The 19515-nt window shown below is 40.6% G+C and overlaps 1 protein-coding gene across 3 annotated transcripts in view; it reads right to left on the minus strand.

The window, feature by feature from the left end:
- Positions 1–781: 781 nt before the first annotated feature.
- Positions 782–19515, minus strand: part of LOC111156938 (janus kinase and microtubule interacting protein 2) — a 69965-nt gene continuing 51231 nt past the window's right edge. The window contains exons 19-21 of one of the 3 annotated variants that reach the window (XM_022518098.1): positions 15965–16030; positions 12351–12421; positions 782–1994 (exon numbers count right to left, since the gene is read on the minus strand). In XM_022518098.1, coding sequence (XP_022373806.1) covers positions 12371–12421; positions 15965–16030 — 117 coding nt within the window. In that variant the 3' untranslated portion in view covers positions 782–1994; positions 12351–12370. Of the gene's footprint in view, positions 1995–12350; positions 12422–13066; positions 13214–15964; positions 16031–19515 lie in introns of those variants that run through there. The other 2 variants (XM_022518099.1, XM_022518097.1) reach the window with 2 other exon arrangements.

Raw genomic sequence — 19515 nt, forward strand, 5'->3', positions numbered from 1 at the left:
AAAGCATGAGATGATCTGTTTACTATAGGTTATCAGAGATCCCAGCTCTGGATCTCCCAACCTTTATTGCTAGCGATATCCCAGGTAGTTCAATGGGAAAGCTTCAGTGCTGCGGTGCTTAGATTTAACCAAACTGAAGCACTATTTTATTATGTGGAGGACTCTTTCTCAACAATACAAGAAAGTCAAATAATATAGCAGTCATAATTTTACAAAGCACTTTGTGCTACTTTAAGCACCTCTTGTTCCAGAATTGAAAAAACAAAACAAAACAAAACCTTTATGAAAAAGCATTTAACCTCATTTTGCAGATGAGGAGACTGAGGCACAGAGAGGTTAAGTGACTGGGCCAAAGACACCTGGGTCAGCAGTAAAGAGGACAGAACATGGGACCCTCAGCATTCAAGCCTTTCTTGGCCTATTCTTCAGTTCCTGTTCTGGCTTGGAAAATGCCAGCGTTAAAAACCAAAGAATAAGATACGGAACTCACGTATGGAAGGATTTGCGTAGCATTTCGTAGAAAGAGTTTCTGGCTCCCTACACACATTCTTTATGCATGGGAAACCTAGCCCTGTAAATAAAACCTTGACAATTTGAAAAATTGAGGCTGTTTTGTTATCTACAGTAAATGAGGTGTTAAATTTGTTTTTTAGGAACATTTACTGGCTCTCAGAGCTGAATCCAAGACTCAGTATTACATAACTTAGGAAAAGTACCAGTCTTCTACTCTTCTCTGGTAGAAAACGACCTTATTGGTAATGTACGTTAGTTACTTCTATATAAAAAAAAGTAGAGCTGTCTTGTTGCTGTCAGCTTTCTGGGGGAAAAAAATGTTATCAGTCTAAACGACAAGAGGTCAGAATGCTCTAGGCATATCAGGATACTATAAAAAAATCATCATAATTTTGTTGAACTTTTGCATCTCTGTGGCAAACTCAGCTGTTGGTAGAAGTTTACTTTTCACCTCTACTGTGTTTTTATTCAAACTGTATAACATATTTATTTGCAGGCAATTTTAAGCAGCCATTTGAAAACCAGTATTTTGGAAATGGATTCAGAGATGCTCTCGGGCCCGTGTGCCCTAGATAGAAGGTAACATTGTTAACAGAACCGAGTCAGGGAACTTGTGATTTAGGGCATCATCTTCTTAATTTTCAACATGAATGAAATCAGTCTGTTCGTGGAGGAAGACAGATGTGACAGAAGGCCAAGGCAGCATCAAATCTGCTTTTATTTCTTATGTTACATTCGCCTAGGTCCTCCGCCTTGTTGCCAGTTGAGTGGGGGTCACTGTGGTCCACTCTCATCTGTCCTCTGTGGAATGCATTCCACAAGCTCCACCTCTTGCAGAGAAACAAACGGGAGACTGCTTTCCTTCCCATTCACATTGCAGACGGCTCTGTTCCTGAGTTTTAAACAACAATAAAGACAAAAAGCAAATCCCTGTAGTAAGAAACCAGACTTTTCAAATGAAACATTTTATTGTAAATAGCTCCTCATAGGTATTCCTCGTGCTTCATTCCCCACCCGCCCTTGTTTTTTCCTTTGTTTTGATTTTTGAAAATGTTTATTTCAGGACTAGTGTTTCCATGGGGTGTGGTGTTACATTAAAATGATCCCCCTGCACAGCAGGGGGAGAGTGTTTCTTTGTAACTTTGGTTCCATGCCCAAGACACATCTTTCCTTGATCTGCTGAAACTGTTTCCATTGCTGAACTTTTTCTTTACACAATATACGTTTATAGTTCTTTTCTTCTGGTCTGACATATACATGTTTCATTAAATGCAGCATATATTGTAGATTTTCAACAGGGTCATGTGGGAACTGTCAAGTAAGAAACCTTGAATAATGGCTTTAAAATACACAGTTGTAGTCCTGGCTACAGGGTAGTTCTTAGCTTTTGATCTCCCTCTCACTGTTGTAAACATTTCTGCCATCTTTGAAGGTCTAGAAGCATTTGCCTTTCTGGGGTCTTATCCGTGTTTTCGGTTACTCTGAAAAACAGAGGGAAAATTCTTAAATCATCATTTCTGTCATTAGCTGAAGCAGGAAAAAAATTCTTTTTTAAGGAAAAAAAATTATTCTTTACCACCTCTTTGAGCTCTACTATCTAATCCAAGTTACATAAACGAAGTCTCTAAGCTCAATCCCTTTAATTTTAAGTGAGAAAAGAGAACAATCTATTTCAAGGGTTATATATGCATGGAAAGTGATGAACAGGTCTTATTTCATAGTAAGCGGCCTGACATATAAGCAATTATCATAGTAGCCTTTACTTCTGGGGCCTTCCAAGACAACACCTTAGAAGCTCAAATGAATGATCATACCCCCAAAATTAAATATAAAATTACAAAACATAAAATTCTTTTAAAAGCAGGTCTTGTCTATCTATGCCTTTCAGTGACTTACTTTTATGTCATATTTCCTCCTCAACAATTGTATCCAGTGGCAGGGAATCTCCACTCTGAGGTCTTGACCTTGGGATTCCCTGGGAAGTATGCCATATGGGTTTCTTAATTGGCTCCAGAGATGTTCCTGAAAAGGTACTTCCCTGGACTATACCAGTTAGAACTCCTAGCCCTATTTCTCTTTAAGTCTCTGTGTCTGAGTTTTAACTTGGTTAGATTTTAAGGATATAATACTCTCTTCCCCCCAAAAGCCAGAGATGGCACAAAGGACGTGCTATCATGTGCTGCTCAAAGACTTGGCCTTTAGAGCCTCAATAACATGGATGGAGAAAACTGGGATTTCCAGTTTTGGACACTGTATGTCCATTGACAAGTTATTTCAATTCTCTAAGCCTTCATTTCTCCATCTGTAAAACAAAAATACTAATTCTCTAGTAGGACTTTACTGGTGCTGCAGAAATAGTGATCAATATCCAAAGTGGTGGGAAGCAATGCAGTTAGTACCCCAGGAGATTTCCAGTCCACCAACCAAAGGCAAATGAAAGATTCAAAAGAATTCCTGACATTAGCACCAGTCAGAAATATCTGGAATTCATATTTGCAGAGGCATGTTGCTCCTAAAGACTAGATTAGACATGAGTGAAAGAGTGATAGGGTCACAGAGGAGGACCAGTGGGAAGGAAGTACAGTGGGTTAGATGTAGGAGGGAGAGACTGCTGGTACTTGCACAAATGAGACTCACATTCTAGTGTTCAAATACAGAGCAATGCTCACCTATTGCACATCTTTCTTTGTCTATCTGGGCAGAGAACTGGAGAGGGATGGCGGGGCAGAGATAGGGGCAGGAGATTCCTTCCCAACAAGACGCTGTGGCTAGGAGCACAAGTGCTGAGATCCAGAGTAGCAATGGAAGGGCTTGGGTCTTAGCCAGTCAGGGAATACTGCTGTGGGTACACCCTGCACAGCTTCTGAAGAACTCACACATACGTTCCCCCAAATGGCCAGTCTTTCATCACCTCTCATAGAAAGGACATCAAGCACTGGTAACTGCCAGAGAAAAGCATCAACCACCAGGGAGAGAGTCACAAGCACTGTCAATGCAGTTGAGAGGCATGTACTCTTTTCCCTCTGCCTCTTCCCTGCCCTCCAGGAGAACCAAGCCTTGAAGAGGGAAGAGGGAGAGATCTCTTAGAGCCAGATCATGAATCTGTCCTACACCTGGGATAGGGAAGAAATGAGATTAGACAGAATCTGAGGTTGAATTTTAAACTGAGCCAGACTTTTAAGAACTGAAAAACTGGGGAGCCAGCTTGAGATTTATTAAAGAATAAGAGGAAAATTAGAACCTGAGTGAAAGCCATGTTTTGAGAAAAATAAATTATGTTCATATTTACATCCCACTGAGATAAGAGCCCCAAACAACTGGCTACAATTGTAATACTCCTATATTCCCTGGTAGAGAAGAAAACTGATCTTAACGTACATAAAAGATGCTTTAAGGTGTGTGTTTGTGTGTATATAATATATGTACATATAAAATACATACAGTGTATGTGTATTTGTATGGATAGAATAAATAAGTAAACACAGAAGGGCAGTCTCCCAGAATATTAAATTTGTGTACAGTGAGTATCTGTAAAGGAACTAGGAACAGAGCCACATTTATTCAGATGGGCATTGTGAATAACTGAAGTCCCATCCAATGGGCCGCCATCAATGACCAGTTTTCAGTGAATCAAAGGTACACTGTAACAAAAACTGTAGAGAACATACACTCGCCTTTGATTGACAAGGACCTTGGGATATGACAGAACCTCAGGAATTCCTATGAGTGGGTTGCTTTAACATTACCGAGCTTTAGTTTCCTCCTCTGCCACACAGCGATTGCAGCTACCATTTCTGAGAGTTTACTACATGCCAGCAGACCACAAGTGAATGAGCACAGTGATGTCATGTCTGACTTGTGATTCCAGTATCCAAGTACCTACTACACTGCCTGGTTCACAGATGACACTTAGCAAATATGAGTTGGGTTTAATGGACAGGCTGCTTATGTTCATTATTCCTTAGGGTTTTCTAACTGCTAGACGTTATAGTTTTGATCCTTTATGGGCCACATATTTAGAGGTATATTGAGTCACAAACTGTAGCTACCTCCTGATCCCTAGTTATCATAAAGAACCCCAAATCCTGGACAGCAGTCACTCCCTCTTCCTGCTTCTGAGGTCTCTGTAAAGGGCACCATCACCCAACAAACTGTACCATCCAGACCCCTAAGGGTCTTCCTGACACCTTTCATTTCGTAACCCTCATATACAATATATCATATGGTAAAATAGTCAATAAAGGGTAGCTTTTATTATTACCTCCATCTTACAGATGAGGAAACCGACCCTGTTAGGTAGTTGGGTTAAGAGAATCCTAGTGGGAAAGACATAATGATAAATTAAACAAAACTGAAGTCAGAGGATCAGAGGAGGCTTCCCTGAGTCGCTGATTTTACACTGACATGGGTAGGACAAATGGATATTAACTAGTTGATGGTTATGTGGGAAAGACGTTCCAAGTGGGTAGAAGCACACCTCATAATGCATGATCCAAGACAGAATGCTTACTGTGTCCTAGGAACTTGGCTTTTTTTTTTTTTTTTTAATATTTTATTTATTTGACACACAGAGAGAGAAATCACAAGCAGGCAGAGAGGTAGGCAGAGAGAGAGAGAGAGGAGGAAAGAGGCTCCCCGCTCAGCAGAGAGCCCGATGTGGGACTCGATCCCAGGACCCTGAGATCATGACCTGAGCCGAAGGCAGAGGCTTTAACCCACTGAGCCACCCAGGCGCCCCGGAACTTGGCTTTTAATGAGTTTTTCTATATGCCATGTACTATACTGGTTGCTTTACTTATATAATGTCATTTAATCCCTAGAGAAATAGTAGAGGCTATCACTTGCTAATCTTTTATATTAAGAAATTAATATTTTATATTAAGAAATTAATATATTAAGAAATTAATAATAGTATCTATTTTGTAGGATCTCTCTATTAAATAAAATAATAGATATGAAATGCACTTGTCAACCACAAAACAGATGTCTTCTTTCTCTTCTTTACCATAATATCATAACTATCATTAAGAAATGTTTATGGATTGTCAATACAAGCTAGGCGCTATGTGGGCATTAGGGTTAGAGGATGAATAAAACATGTATGGTCCTGGCCCTCATGAACCTGGACACAATGAGGAATACAGGCATTAATTGAGAAAAATGACAACAACATGAACCAAAACAACACAAATGCATGTAAAATTTGTCTGGGAGTACAATCAAGGAAGACTTGCCTGCGGGAGTCACAGGTGAGCTGGGATCTGAAGGATAAGTGAGTAGGTGTTTACTAGATAAAGCAGGGCTGAAAGTACTGTGTGCACAAGGACTGCGTGGGCAAACCCCTGCAGTAGGCAGAAGGGACTAAGGCTCATCAAAGAAGCTTCTAGAGCAAGAGAAAGCCCGAGAGGCTGTTTGCAGTTAGACCATTCTGGGCTCTGTTTGGCACATTAAGGGAATGAGATTTCACTCTAATGATGATGCTTTCCCAGGCAGGAGGCATGGTTAGATTTGTGTTTCCTAAAATTCACTCAGCTGCCATGTGGAGTGTGAATTATAAGAGCGTCTAGAGAAGAAGCACTGAGCCAGGTGAGTAGGACATCACCACCAGGGAGTTGGGGGAGAATGTATTTATTCATGTATTCTTTCCTTTGTTCACTCATTTTTTTTAAAGATTTTATTTTTTTTTTTTATTTATTTAACAGAGAGATACACAGCAAGAGAAGGAACTCAAGCAGTGGAAGTGGGAGAGGGAGAAGCAGGCTTCCTGCCCAGCAGGGAGTCTGATACGGGGCTCCATCCCAGGATCCTGGGATCACTACTGGAGCTGAAGGCAGACGCTTAACGACTGAGCCACCCCGGCACCCCTGTTCACTCATTCTTCAAGTTATTCTCCAATGACACATAAAGAACAAATCAGATAGCCATCTTATTATTATAGTCCCATACTATCCAGGGCTCTGACCTAACATGTCACAAATCTGCTTTCTCAGTCATTTACCCAACCATTTACTCATTTATCTGTCTAGCCTTCAGTCCACCTGTCAACTTAAAATGTGTTCAGCACTTAGTATATAGAAGGCACTGCTGTAGACCTTGAACATACAAAGATCTATAAAGCATAAGCCCTAGTCTATGCTTTCTTAATAGTCTAATCTATAAGACAGGGAAACAACCTCAGTATGACTAGATGAAGACTAATAAATATATCTACATAAAGAAAGACTGATTGGGGCGCCTGGGTAGCTCAGTCAGTTAAGTGTCGGCCTTTGGCTCAGGTCGTGATCCCGGGGTCCTGGGATCAACCCCCACATTGGGCTCCCTGCTCAGTGGAGAATCTGCTTCTCTCTCTCCCTCTGTCCCTCCCCCTGCTTGTACTCTCTTCCTCTTTGTCAAATAAATAAAATCTTAAAAAAAAAAAAAAAAGGAAAGAAAGACTGACTAACTGGCATACAATGATTCATCTTACCTCTTAACAATATAAGAGAATAAGGAACAAAATTTTTCATCTTAAACAATAAATATAGTAGAGTCATATTGCCATTTATTTTCTGCAGGCCACCCCCAGGCCTTCGCAGGAGGGATTGAAAAAATATAAATGTGATAAGAAATAAACATTTGCATATTTTCATGGAGAATTTGTAATTAATCAGTTGTAGCTGGCTTTTAAAAAAAATTTTATTTATTTATTTGACAAAGCGGGAGAGAGACCACAAGTAGGCAGAGAGGCAGGCAGAGAGAGAGGGGGAAGCAAGCTCCCGCTGAGCAGAGAGCTGGATGCGGGGCTCCATCCCAGGACCCTGAGATCATGACCCGAGCCAAAGGCAGAGGCTTAACCCACTGAGCCACCCAGGCACGCCGTAGCTGGCTTTTTAAAAGAGTTTTATTTATTTATTTAAGAGAGAGAGGGAATGAGAGTGGGGAGGGGCAGAGGGAGAGAGAGAGAAAAGCAGACTCCCTACTGAGCAGGGAGTCTGATGTGGGCTCTATCCTAGGACCCAAAGATCACAATGCCAGCCAAAGGCAGACACTTAACCAACTGAGCCACCCAGGCCCTGCTATGGCTGTTTTTATAATACAGTTTGTTTGTTTGTTTATTTATTTATTTATTTATTTATTTATTTGACAGAGAGAGAGATAGATCACAAGTAGGCAGAGAGGCAGGCAGAGAGAGAGGGGGAAGCAGGCTCCCCGCCGAGCAGAGAGCCCGATGCAGGCCTTGATCCCAGGACCTGGAGACCATGATCCGAGCTGCAGGCAGAGGCTCAACACACTGAGCTACCCAGGCACCCAGAGTATTTATTTTTTAAGTCTGTTTTTCAAAAAATCAGAACAACAATACAGTATTATTGGTCTTTTAACCTGTATTATGTTACTAGACAGGAAGTGAAAATAATGAACTATCAAGTTCAAGTGTTCATGGTTGACACTGGGGTCATTAAAAACGAACAATGGTATGTAGATGAAAAATCATGATCACCTGTTCTCGGTCTGGTCTTCCAAACTGCATAATGAACAGAGTTGGTTCTGGTATGTTCTTCATTAACATGTTCCTCTTCAGAAGAAGAGGATTTTCAGTGGGTCACTATAACCTGGATGTAACAATAACCTGGTGATAGCTATTTCTGTACTCCTCTCATTTTCTTCTTTCCTTTGTCTCCGTGTATAACTGACATGGAAGAATTTGTGGTACGCTATTTATTTTAGAATAAATCTACAGAATGCATGCACAGATGGTATCTTCTGAAACTACCTGGGGTTCCCCTGCTTAAGATTAAAGTCCTGATATAATCTGTGCAGCTGCACTTAGCTGCCACTGAGAGCAGTAAGGGTGCTTTCTTGGGAGCCTTCGGCAGCTTCTAGATCACCAACAAAATGACTTAGGTAATTTAACTGTGAAAAGAAAAAAAAGCACGAGTGGCTCCACTTCAAGGAGGGTATCTTTACATATAATTTAAGTGAGTCTTGGGTTTAAGAGCAGAATATAAATCCTTAATTTAGTAAGAAAAATATTTTTATGGTTATGTGCAGTACACTTTTACTACCTGCCAAAGAGCCAAACATTTTTCTTCCTTACTCCTTCTTATCTCTCCTTCATCTGCTTTGGAGATAAAAGTGGCATTGATCAATTTCCAGTCATCTTATTTAAATCTAGAATACTTCTTCAAAAGAGGAGACAAAAAGGAAATTACTTGTTCTGGTTTAGGTGGTAAAATACTTGGTATTGCTAGAAGTTATAATTCCTTTTTTTTAAAAATTTTTTTGTTTTTGTTTTTTTAAAGATTTTATTTATTTATTTGACAGATGGAGATCACAAGTAGGCAGAGAGGCAGGCAGAGAGAGAGGAGGATGCAGGCTCCCTGCTGTGCAGAGAGCCTGATTTGGGGCTTGATTCCAGGACCCTGGGATCATGACCTGAGCCGAAGGCAGAAGCTTTAACCATTGAGCCACCCAGCTGCCCCTATAATTTCTTTTTTTAAAAGACTTTGTTTGTTTGTTTTAAAGATTTTATTTCTTTATTTGAGAGACAGAGAGAGCACTGAGTAGGGAGGAGGAGTAGAGGTAGAGAGAGAAGCAAACTCCTCACTGAGCAGGGAGCCTAACGTGGGGCTCAATTTCAGGAACACAGGATCATGACAGGAGCCAAAAGTTAACACTTAATCAACTGAGCCAGGTGTCCCAAAAGACTTCTTTGTTTTAGAGAAGGAGACAGAGAGCGAGACAGCACTCACGAGTGGGGGGAGGAGCAGAGGCCAGAGAGAGGCAGAAAAACAGACTCCCCACTGAGTGTAGAGCCTGATGCAGGTCTCCATCCCAGAACTGTGAGATCATGACCTGACCCAAAACCAAGGTCCCAGACTTAACTGACTCAGCCACCCAAGTGCCCCTACAAGTTATAATATCAAAGTTATAAACTGACAAATTCAGTAAATGTGGTGCTAAATTTTTGTATAATAATAGCTAAGAGTTGCAGATGATGAACTATGTTCCAAGCAATGTGGTAAGTCTTTTATATGTATAATTGTATTTAGTTCCCTCAACATAATACCAAGTTGTAGGTAATATAACCATTTTACAGAATAGGAAACCTCATCTCAGGTGGATTAAAGTTACCATGACATAGCTTGTAAATGGCAGGATCCAAACATAACGGTTTATCTAACTTCAAAGCTGTTACTCTAAACTACTCAGTCATTTTCCTATACCCATTTTAAACTCCCCAGATTCACCATCACATTAATTTGCTGTATTATTATTAATTATAATCATGACTCTTCATTCAACAGATAATTACTAAGTGGCAGTTTTGTGCTACTCTGGAAGAAAAGCAAATTAAATCCTGTACAACCCTCAGAGTCACAAAAAATGGAAAAAGGTAGAGAGATGAGCACACTGTAATTTCAAAACCTACTAGCCAAGCAGTACTACCCACATTGTACGCTGACTGCTAATATACATGATCACCAACGGCGCTCACAATGTGAGAGAAATGCCCTCTTTCCTTTGTGCGGCAGCATGGTGGTTTGTAAGCAGCTAAGAGCCTCTAGATCGAGGCTGTTGGCGTACAAATGCCAGTCTTGCTGATTGTAGCTCTATTTCCTTGGGAAAGTCCTGTGTTGGTGTGCCTCCAGCTGTGAAGAAAGGAATAAAAGCAGCCCTTGATCTTGGGGGTGGCTAGATGGCTCAGTCGGTTAAAAGCAACTGCATTTGGCTCAGGTCATAATCTCAGGGTCATGGGATCCTGGAGCTCTGTGTCTGGCTCCCTACTCAGCGGGGAGTATGCTTCTCCCTCTCACTCTGCCTCTCCTCCCTGCTTCTGCTCTCTCTCTCTCTTAAATGAATAAATAAAATCTTTAAAAAAAAAAAAGCAGCAGCGACTTTACAGGGGGTGTTGTGAGGGTCATTAAATCTACTGCTTAGAACAGCCCTGGACAAGGAAGTGTTAGCCATTATTGATGTGAATGTTCAAACCTACTCATTTTCTAATCAGTATTTTCGAGTTTTGATTCTTCCCTCAACTACTTGGGTAGTACTTGGGTCCCACTAAACTTTGTCCTATTTATTTATTATTTTTGGTTGGGGAGGGCTACTCATTTTCTCACACTCTAGCCATTTCTACCCTTTCCTAGAAAATCTTACCCATTTTTTCTTATATTATCATTCATTTTTTTTTTTTTTTAAGAGAAACAGTGAGCAAGCAGGAAGGGAGGTGGACAGAGGGAGAGGAAGAGAGGAGAAAGAATCTTTTTTTTTTTTTAAAAGATTTTATTTATTATTTATTTGACAGAGAGAGATCACAAGTAGACAGAGAGGCAGGCAGAGAGAGAGAGGGAAGCAGGCTCCCTGTCGAGCAGAGAGCCCGATGCGGGACTCGATCCCAGGACCCTGAGATCATGACCTGAGCCGAAGGCAGCAGCTTAACCCACTGAGCCACCCAGGCGCCCGAGAGGAGAAAGAATCTTAAGCAGGCTCCATGTGGGGCTTGATCTCATGACCCTGAAATCAAGAACTGAGCCAAAATCAAGAGTCAGACACTTAACTGACTGAGCCACACAGGCATTCCTATTCTTACTCAATTTCAGAGCCTCACTCCTCTTCCTTATGTTCTGCAAGGCTACCATCCTGACTGCCAGACAGGATAGCTATCAGTCGAATAGTAAATCTTTTGGAAGATAGAATAAAGCCAGAGGGTTGATTATATGAGGACATAAACTTCCTGGGCATATTTGCTCAACTCCTTTGTAACAGGTCGTGCTAAAACACTTTTGCTTGTCAGTACCACATCTAGGTAACAGAGTTGATACCCATGGAAAGAGAAAGTGTTTCTTCTTTATTTTTCAACTTGCTATAGAAAATGTTGAAGAATATGAGGTCCAGGAAAGATCCCTGTATAATACAATAGGAAAACTAAAGTTGCCACAGATCATGATACCCGGATTTAGAAGAGCACCTGGCCCTTCCTCATTTTTAAATACTGTTAATATGAGTTGTGGTTTCTGTACCTGGGTAGACATCAGAATCACCTGGTATGCTTGTTAAAGACACAGATTATTCCTTGCTTTCCACCTCTCCCACCCTCCTCCTCACCTCCATCTCCAATAATCTGATCCATTAACTTGGAAGTAAGGCCTTGGGATCTGTTATTTTTCATAGCTCTGGGAATCAGTGTCCAAGATTATTTATACATGTATTCGTGAGACATAGACTTGATAATTTAGTAATAATAAAACTCTTATTTTTCTAAACTAACATTGAAAGTGATCTTATTTGAAAAGAAGATCCAATTTCACTTAACAGCCTGCTTTTTTGAGTTCTGATGAAATCAGATGGAGAGAAAGGGTTAAGAGTAATCAGTTATTTTTAGCTTATTAGACTTAAAGGATCAGAATTTTTAAGTTGGAAGAGATACTAAACATAAACTCAAATTTCTTCATTTTGCAGACAGGGAAGCCATTCCTTCTGCATAATGGAAGACTGATGAGAACACTGAGCTCCATAGACATTATGACCTCCCAAAGCAATATGGTTAACTAGAACAAAATTCTTGATTTCCAAAATACTTGATGGTTCCTTTATTTCTTTCATAATCATCCAAGTGGATTGGATCTGCTTCTCCCTTTTCTAATTTATTTTTTTTTTAATTGAAGCACAGTCAACATACAATGTTACATCAGTTTCAAGTGACTTTTTTTTCTCATTTTATGGCAGTTAAGCTAACCAAACTAAGTGGATTTTTTTTAACAAACAAACAAACAAACATGGGAATAGTAACTATATGTAGCATCCTTCTCATCACATACCTCTTAGAACCACATTTTGAGAATTAAATGCAATCTTACCTTTAAGAGGCACCTTGACATCAAGGCCATAGAATAAAGGCAAGAGAGAAGAACAAGAATAGAAACAGAAACTGCAGAAGAAAAAGAAGAAGATTATGTAAATCTGAAAATTTCTGTACTGTCATTCATGTCGTACAAAACCTCAAGCTTTTCCACTTTGCTCAAGTCTGATCACTTGTCACATACACACCAAGTACCTTCTGTTTAAAAAAAAAACTGTATGTTTTACTTATCTATTGACAAAATAATTCGATGAATAACCAGAGTCAACTAACATCAGCTCATACATCTTGGAATCCTGAGGGGGTCTAATAGATAATGGATTTAAGCTTGTAATTTTATAAATGAAAAACATAAGCACCGAAGAGTTAGTCAACAGTCTAATTGCCTGTAATGTTATAGCATAATAAAGCCTGGAGGTTAGCCCTCCCAAGTCCTACTTCAGTCCATACTATAGTCTACTTGTTAGTGTGTGGCAGGGTCTACCAAAAATACAAAAATATGATCAGAGCATACATTTATTCTTAAGGCTATCACTGTTTAGTTAATGTGACAGGTATTAGGAGTAAGGCAGAGCAGGAAGAATATTAATATGTAAGGTAAAGATATGATAAATCATCTACCATGGGATACTTCTGAGGTAGAAATGGGGACACTATTAGTAATTACATCAGGGCAGCAGGCATAACCTGGGTGTGCCCTGGAGGAGTGAGGATCTATAGTATAAAACGGGCTTGCATATCAGAGGACACTTTGGAAAATGAATGCATGATACTGTTCGAACCTCTGTGCTTCTCAGATAGTTCTCTCCTTCTTGACTCAGAAGTTAAATGGAGTCTGATTTGTCTCTCTTCTCTGAGAACCTTCAAAAAGAAGCAGATACTTGGGGGGACAGACATGCTTATGTAGCAATGGAACATAACCAACTGCCTACTAATTATTATTAAAGGTCACAAGTCAGATCTTTTTTTTTTTTCTTCTTCTTCTTCAAATATCAATTTCCTTGGTGATTACTCTTACAGAGTCTGTCTTTAACCTTATTGTCACAATTCGGGAGCATTCTGTTGCCCACGACATCTTTGAATAAGGGTTGTCTATGGTTTTCTCATGTTGAGCACATTATCCACACGTGTCTTGTAATGCCCTTGTTTATAGGACTCTTGCTTCACTGTAGCAAAATTATATGGTCAAATTATAAATATGGTGCCAGGAGCCACGTATTGGTGACTTTTATTAGTCTGGGGAGCAGAAACTCTGTCCTTCTTTTTCAGTCCTTGAAGATGGAGAGTGGTAAAATGACACCCATAGCAGGAGAAGATGTAGGGAACGGGAGGCTTCCACTACTCCTCTGAGGAGGTCAGACACCGGCGCTACCTCTCAGGGCATCAGGAGATACCCATCACCTCATTGGCCATGAGATTCTTCGTCCAGGCAGTGTGGTGGGCCGAGTGTAGCACCTAGAGTCAGACACCCTAACCTCTGGACTTGATTTGCCATGGACTGGTTATATGGTTCTAGGCAAGTTGTTTATCTCTCTGGGCTGTTGTATTGTCTGCATAAAAGGGGATCCCTATATCTACTGTGCCCATCTCACAGAGTAACTCTGCATGGGAGTCAGTGAAGCCGATGACCCTGGGAGTGCTCGGGAGGAGGTAAAGCTGCACAGCTGAGGCAGTTCTGCTGTCTGTAGTTATCACGTGACGTATACTGCGTCCATGGAAATTAGGGACAAAGACGGGATATCTCAGGTCCCCTCAGGAGGTGTTCAAGTATCCCAAGGAAAAGAAAGAGAGTATTTCTGGTAAGTGATCTTTCGCATTTTCTCTAGGCTTGTGTGTATGAGAATGGAGGCAAAGGGAATAGAAGGTGTGTCACAAACCTCATCTCTCATTCAAAGCTCCAGTCAGAAACCAACCAGATTGTTTTGAAGTAGCTTAATTTACCATTATATGTGGAATATACTGCTTTGATAGCTGAAGAATCCTTGTTTGCCATCATATACATTACCCCATTACCATAAATGGTTAAGAAGTTCAGATATGTGACACGACATGTTCAGGAAATTCTGACAGGGAACATAATCTTAATCTCTTGCCTCCTAAAATTTCCATGCAATTTATTAAGAAAATGCCTATGGGAGTGATATTAATAGATATATTAAAAACCCACCCCCCACTTGCAGTTTGTTTTTCCTTAGATGAATGGGGACTGAACCAAACTAAAGTTTCTGGTTTTAATTCTGACTTCCTCCTTCGGTCAGCACAGAAAATGACTAAAATCAGGAGCTTCAAAAATGTAGAAAATGAAGAACATCAGGCATGTGGTCTGATAAGCAGGGAAGCTGGGAACAACCCCTGCCTCTTGTGGGTCTTCCTGCCAAACCCTGGGAAGTCAGACTCACTTCACGACACTCTACCTTTGCCTCATTCAGTCTTACAGTGCTAAATAGCACATTCTGGAAATGAGAACCATTCAAATTTAAAATTTTGCAGAGGATGTGTACTTTATGTTTGGAAATTTATAAAATTATACTTTTTAATCAAACACTTTCAGAGTTTTGTCATTTTCACATAAGTAACTTCAACAGTTCTTCATGGAACCCATGAGAAAAGGTGAGGGCAAGCTTTATCATCCCTTATTTTATCGGTAAGGCTTAGACACAAGTCTAAGTCACATACCAAGGTCAAACAGCTATGGAAAGCCTACATAAGAATCCAGGTGCTTATGGTCTGGCTACTGGCCCTTACCGATTCCCTATGACCTCACATTTAGGGAGAACTACAGAAGCAACCTTGATGAATAAAATCCTATAGATGGTTTTCTGTTTTCTTCTTGGGTGCCCACAGGAGATGCTAGAAAATAGCTGCATTCTTTTGCAATAAGGAATTCAGACTGGAACTCTAGAGAAAGCCTCCTGTCCTCCTTGCTGTGTTCCTAGCACTGGTGCTCCAGGCATCATGGGTGGGAGCATTCTTTGTTGTGTGAGACTGTTTACCTCACTGCAGCTTGCTTGGCACCCCTATGAACCCTCTCCCTTCTCCGGCCATGCACATTCTGAAATGCCCTCTTTAGGAACTACTATGCATTACCCCTGAAAGTGCTGGTTGACTTAGAGGACTCTTTCCGGCCATTGGGGGAAGTGACATGAGGACATAATTACCATGTGTCAGCCTAAGTTTCTGGACTTACTGTCAAGGGGACACTGCAGCTCAGGAAGAAAGGGCTTTTTGTGAAGAATAACAAGAATGGTGTTTTTTTTTCCCCCAAAACGGTACCAAAAATGATTTTTAAAAGAAAGAGCAAAGTAGTCATAAAACTCAAAATGAAGTTTTAGAAAGGAAATGAAGGTAAGAAAGGGGAAACTGAGTAAAGAAAACATGCGTAGAAAAGAACAGGAATCAACACAAAAGGCAAACATGTCCAGGCGAGGTTGCTGAAGGCAGAACCTTTGCTGCATTGCAGGCACCTGCCTGGCAGTGAGGGTCATACTGACTGTCACTACACCTGCCTGGGCATGACACACAGTAACTAAGAAGAAATGAAACACAATGAGTGAAACTCATATTATTTTCTGATCTAAAGCGTAAAGACTGAAATTCATATTGAACATATACCTTTTCTTCTAAGTCCTTTATCTGTCGTTTCTGGATGTCTGTTTTATCTTCTAAGTCACGAATTCTCTGAAGAAAGAAAAAAAAACCCAAAGAGTTAGTGGGCATTAAGTTAAAAAGATAAGTTAACAAGAAGACTGTTCACCAACCTAAAACACAGAACTTGCTATGAAAACATTAACATTGGTACTCACAGCTGGAAACATCACAAATCCAGGAGTTTGGATGTTTCAAAAATCACCCACACTTGTGGTGCAAAAGTTAATTATAATATTATACATATATTTTTAAAATTTGCTGCCCCTGTCTACTGCGTGCATCCCTCCAGACCCTATCCCTGTGAGGGACGGGTAGTTCACACCCCACTGCTCTTGGGCTTGGCCATGAGACCTGTTTGGCAGGTGGCATGTGTGTAGGAGTGAGGAGTTGGAAGGCCCTTCCTCATAGAGATAGCAGTATGTCCCAGAACTAGTGAGCAAGAAACCAACTTTGTCATGGTCATTTGGATTGGGATTTTTGGTTGTTTATTACCACAGTTAAAAATGGCTGAAGGTGAACACACAAATGCAAACAATCCCATTGTTTTTTGCTACCCTTTCTTTCCAACCTTATTTCAACTCTGCTTGAGGGTGGAATTTTATTACAAAACAGGATTTGCCAATTCTCATAAAACCAAGTAGAGATTATACTTCACTAAAAATTCCAAGGAGGGAAGTGATTAAATTAGGGGAAAACTAAACATAGTAAAAATAGCACAAGTAATCCTAAAGACAAAAATGTTAGTTCCGGAACTGTCTGTGAACTTACCTGTCAACTACATGATAAAATTCTAGTGATTTAAATAGCACAGATTACATAGACAATTATTTGCGAGTGAAAAATAGTCTTCCAATTTCGATCTGGCAATCCAAAAGGCCTTTTAGATTTACAGCACATGGGTATACAGTGTCGGCTTGTTATTTTAATGCCTCTTTTGGGAATAATCCAAAAAATGGGGAATTGGAGTCTGAGAAGAAAACAGTGGAAACTAAATGCAGTGATAATATAGAAAGAGAGGTTTTTATAATGCAATGTGGGGAGAAAAAGGGAAAGCTAGAACAAAGAATACTGGAACTTGGAAATCCTATCTCTCTTTTCTCTGAAACAGTGGTTCTCAATTGAGGATGACTCTGCCACTCAGGGCACATTTGGCAATGTCTGGACATTTTTTAAAGTTAGTTAATTTAATCTGAAGTATACGATTCAGTGGTTTTAGAATTTCACAAAGTGGTGCGACCATCATCACTGTCTGACTGGACAGTTTTGAATCACATGTGGTCACTAATCACATCTGGGATGAAGGGCAGAGCCCAGGATGATACATAGGACAGCCCCCTACCATAGTTATCTGACCAAATGCAGGGACTGAAGAGACTGAGGAGTCTGGTTTAAAGGGAAGGGGTTAAGGTGCATGCAGGAGTGGATGAGAAATTTCGGTCAGAGAGACTATCAAGGCTGACCTTGAAATTAGAGGATAAATGAATGCTGGGTAAAGGAAGGGTCCTGGAAGCTAATGGTGTGGCTACATGGGAGTGATGTGTGTGCTTGTGTGTATTTCCAGGCACCAAAGCTACTCAATAAAACAATACATTTGCTAGCCATTTCCACCTTGAGTTTGCATATAATTCCTTGATATGTCTACTGGATGTGGAGGCAGTATTCTATCAATAAAATCATGGGCCTGTGAGATTACTGCAGTGTCCCTTCAGCCATCAAATGTATGCTTGTTGGGCAACTTCCTCCATAGGACAAGACTTTGCTAGATGTAATGGAGAGTCCAGACACCAGTGAGTTCTTGATCTCAAAGAACCATTCCAATCAGATGGGGAGACGAAGTTTGAAACACAAGGAAAACCAGCTCAAGTAGAAAAGATAAATGATGGCAAAACCATGTTTAACTTCATCACCAATCTCTAGTAACCAGGACACTGTTGAGTACAAAGCAGCTGTCTCTACATGTTGATGACATGAGCTATTTCTGTTAATGTGTGTTGCATGCTCTATTTCCTTTTCCTTCCCATCCGCTTGCCATCTAATCCAAGAGGGATCCCTGTCAGGTCCAAATCAGATCCCTTTTCTACCTGTCTTATCTGTGTTGCTAATAAGTCCACCAAATCACTGTTATTGGCATCAGCACTGGTGTGACAGCTTACTGCCAGCCCTTCCTGTTTCTAATTTAGTACATCCATCTACAGCAGCTGTGTGTATTCCTGACATGTGAAATCATCAGGGTAGTCCTTGAGTTTAGGGGGAGAGGAAGAGGAATAAGAATAAGGGAGATGTAGCTAAACTACACTCAGAATATAAACGCAACTCTTTTAAGGTCCAACATGATTTAGCCTTGTCTTACCACTCCAACTTCACCTCATGACCACCCTCTTGGCTCTCTCTGCTCCATTTTTATGGCCTTCTCTCTGTTCCTCAAATATTCCAAATGTTCCCACAATAAAGACTTAGACTCTGTTGTCCCTATCTTCAGGGACACTTTGCCAAGATCTTTGTGTGGCTGGTCCCTGGATTTTAGACATCTTTAGAAAGGCCTGGTCTGACTAGCCAATCTAAAGTGGCAAATCCTCTACTCCCCAATTTTTTCTCCACAGCACTCACGGACACTCTCTAAATTGCCTTGGTCATTGTTTTTTGTGTTGTTGCTTTAACTCCCTTCATCTATAGGATAGATAGATGAGAACGGTGACCTTTATGTCTTTGTCCACCGTCACATTCCTAGTCTCTGGCACAAGCAGGCCCTCAATATGGTTGTGAAAGAGTGTGTAACAGGGTACGCAGGATAGATTTTTTTTTTTTTTAGAAGTATGCAGTCCATTTTTATCAGGGAGAACATCCTAAGGGAAATAGATCTTAAACTGGGACTGGAAAAAATGAGAACATTTAGATAAATGAAGCAGACATGGAAGGGCATTTTAGGAGTGATCAGGCAAACAAAGGCTTGGAGGTGGGAGTCATGGCCCAAGTAGTACCGGGAAGAGGTCTGCATGAGTAGAGAGGAAGGTACACTCTGCAGATTATCTCAGATCAGGTTTTCAGGGAAGGGGTAAGCCAGCTAATGAAGGACATGGAGAGATCTGCATAGGACCAGATTCAACTGGAAACTGGGATCATGGAGGCTTCTGAGAAAGAATGTACCATCAGAAAAGGTGAAAGAATCTGCAGTGATATGCATAATGAACTAAGGAGAGGAGAGCTGAAAGTCTCCCCCACAACTGGGTCCCCAAGGCACACTGCATATGGTTTTTTATGCCCCTCGTCAAGAGACATCAATTATAGTTATTTTTCTTTGAATTAGTTTCCTGTGACTCCATCAGTAGGTCCTCAGCTTTGTAAAGGCAGGGTCCATACAAATTCTCTATGTCTGGCATGGTGTTCAAAGTCTAGGAAGTGCATTTAAACATCTGACTGAACAAATGCATAGATGATGGAATCGGGTTACATCAGAGGACATTTGGCTGAAGCTGGGCCTGCTGCAGTATTGAAAGGTCCTTTATATGCCTGGGGTT

Source organism: Enhydra lutris, unplaced genomic scaffold (assembly GCF_002288905.1).
Source record: "Enhydra lutris kenyoni isolate GAN:26980312 unplaced genomic scaffold, ASM228890v2 scaffoldscaffold50, whole genome shotgun sequence".
Taxonomy (NCBI): domain Eukaryota; kingdom Metazoa; phylum Chordata; class Mammalia; order Carnivora; family Mustelidae; genus Enhydra; species Enhydra lutris.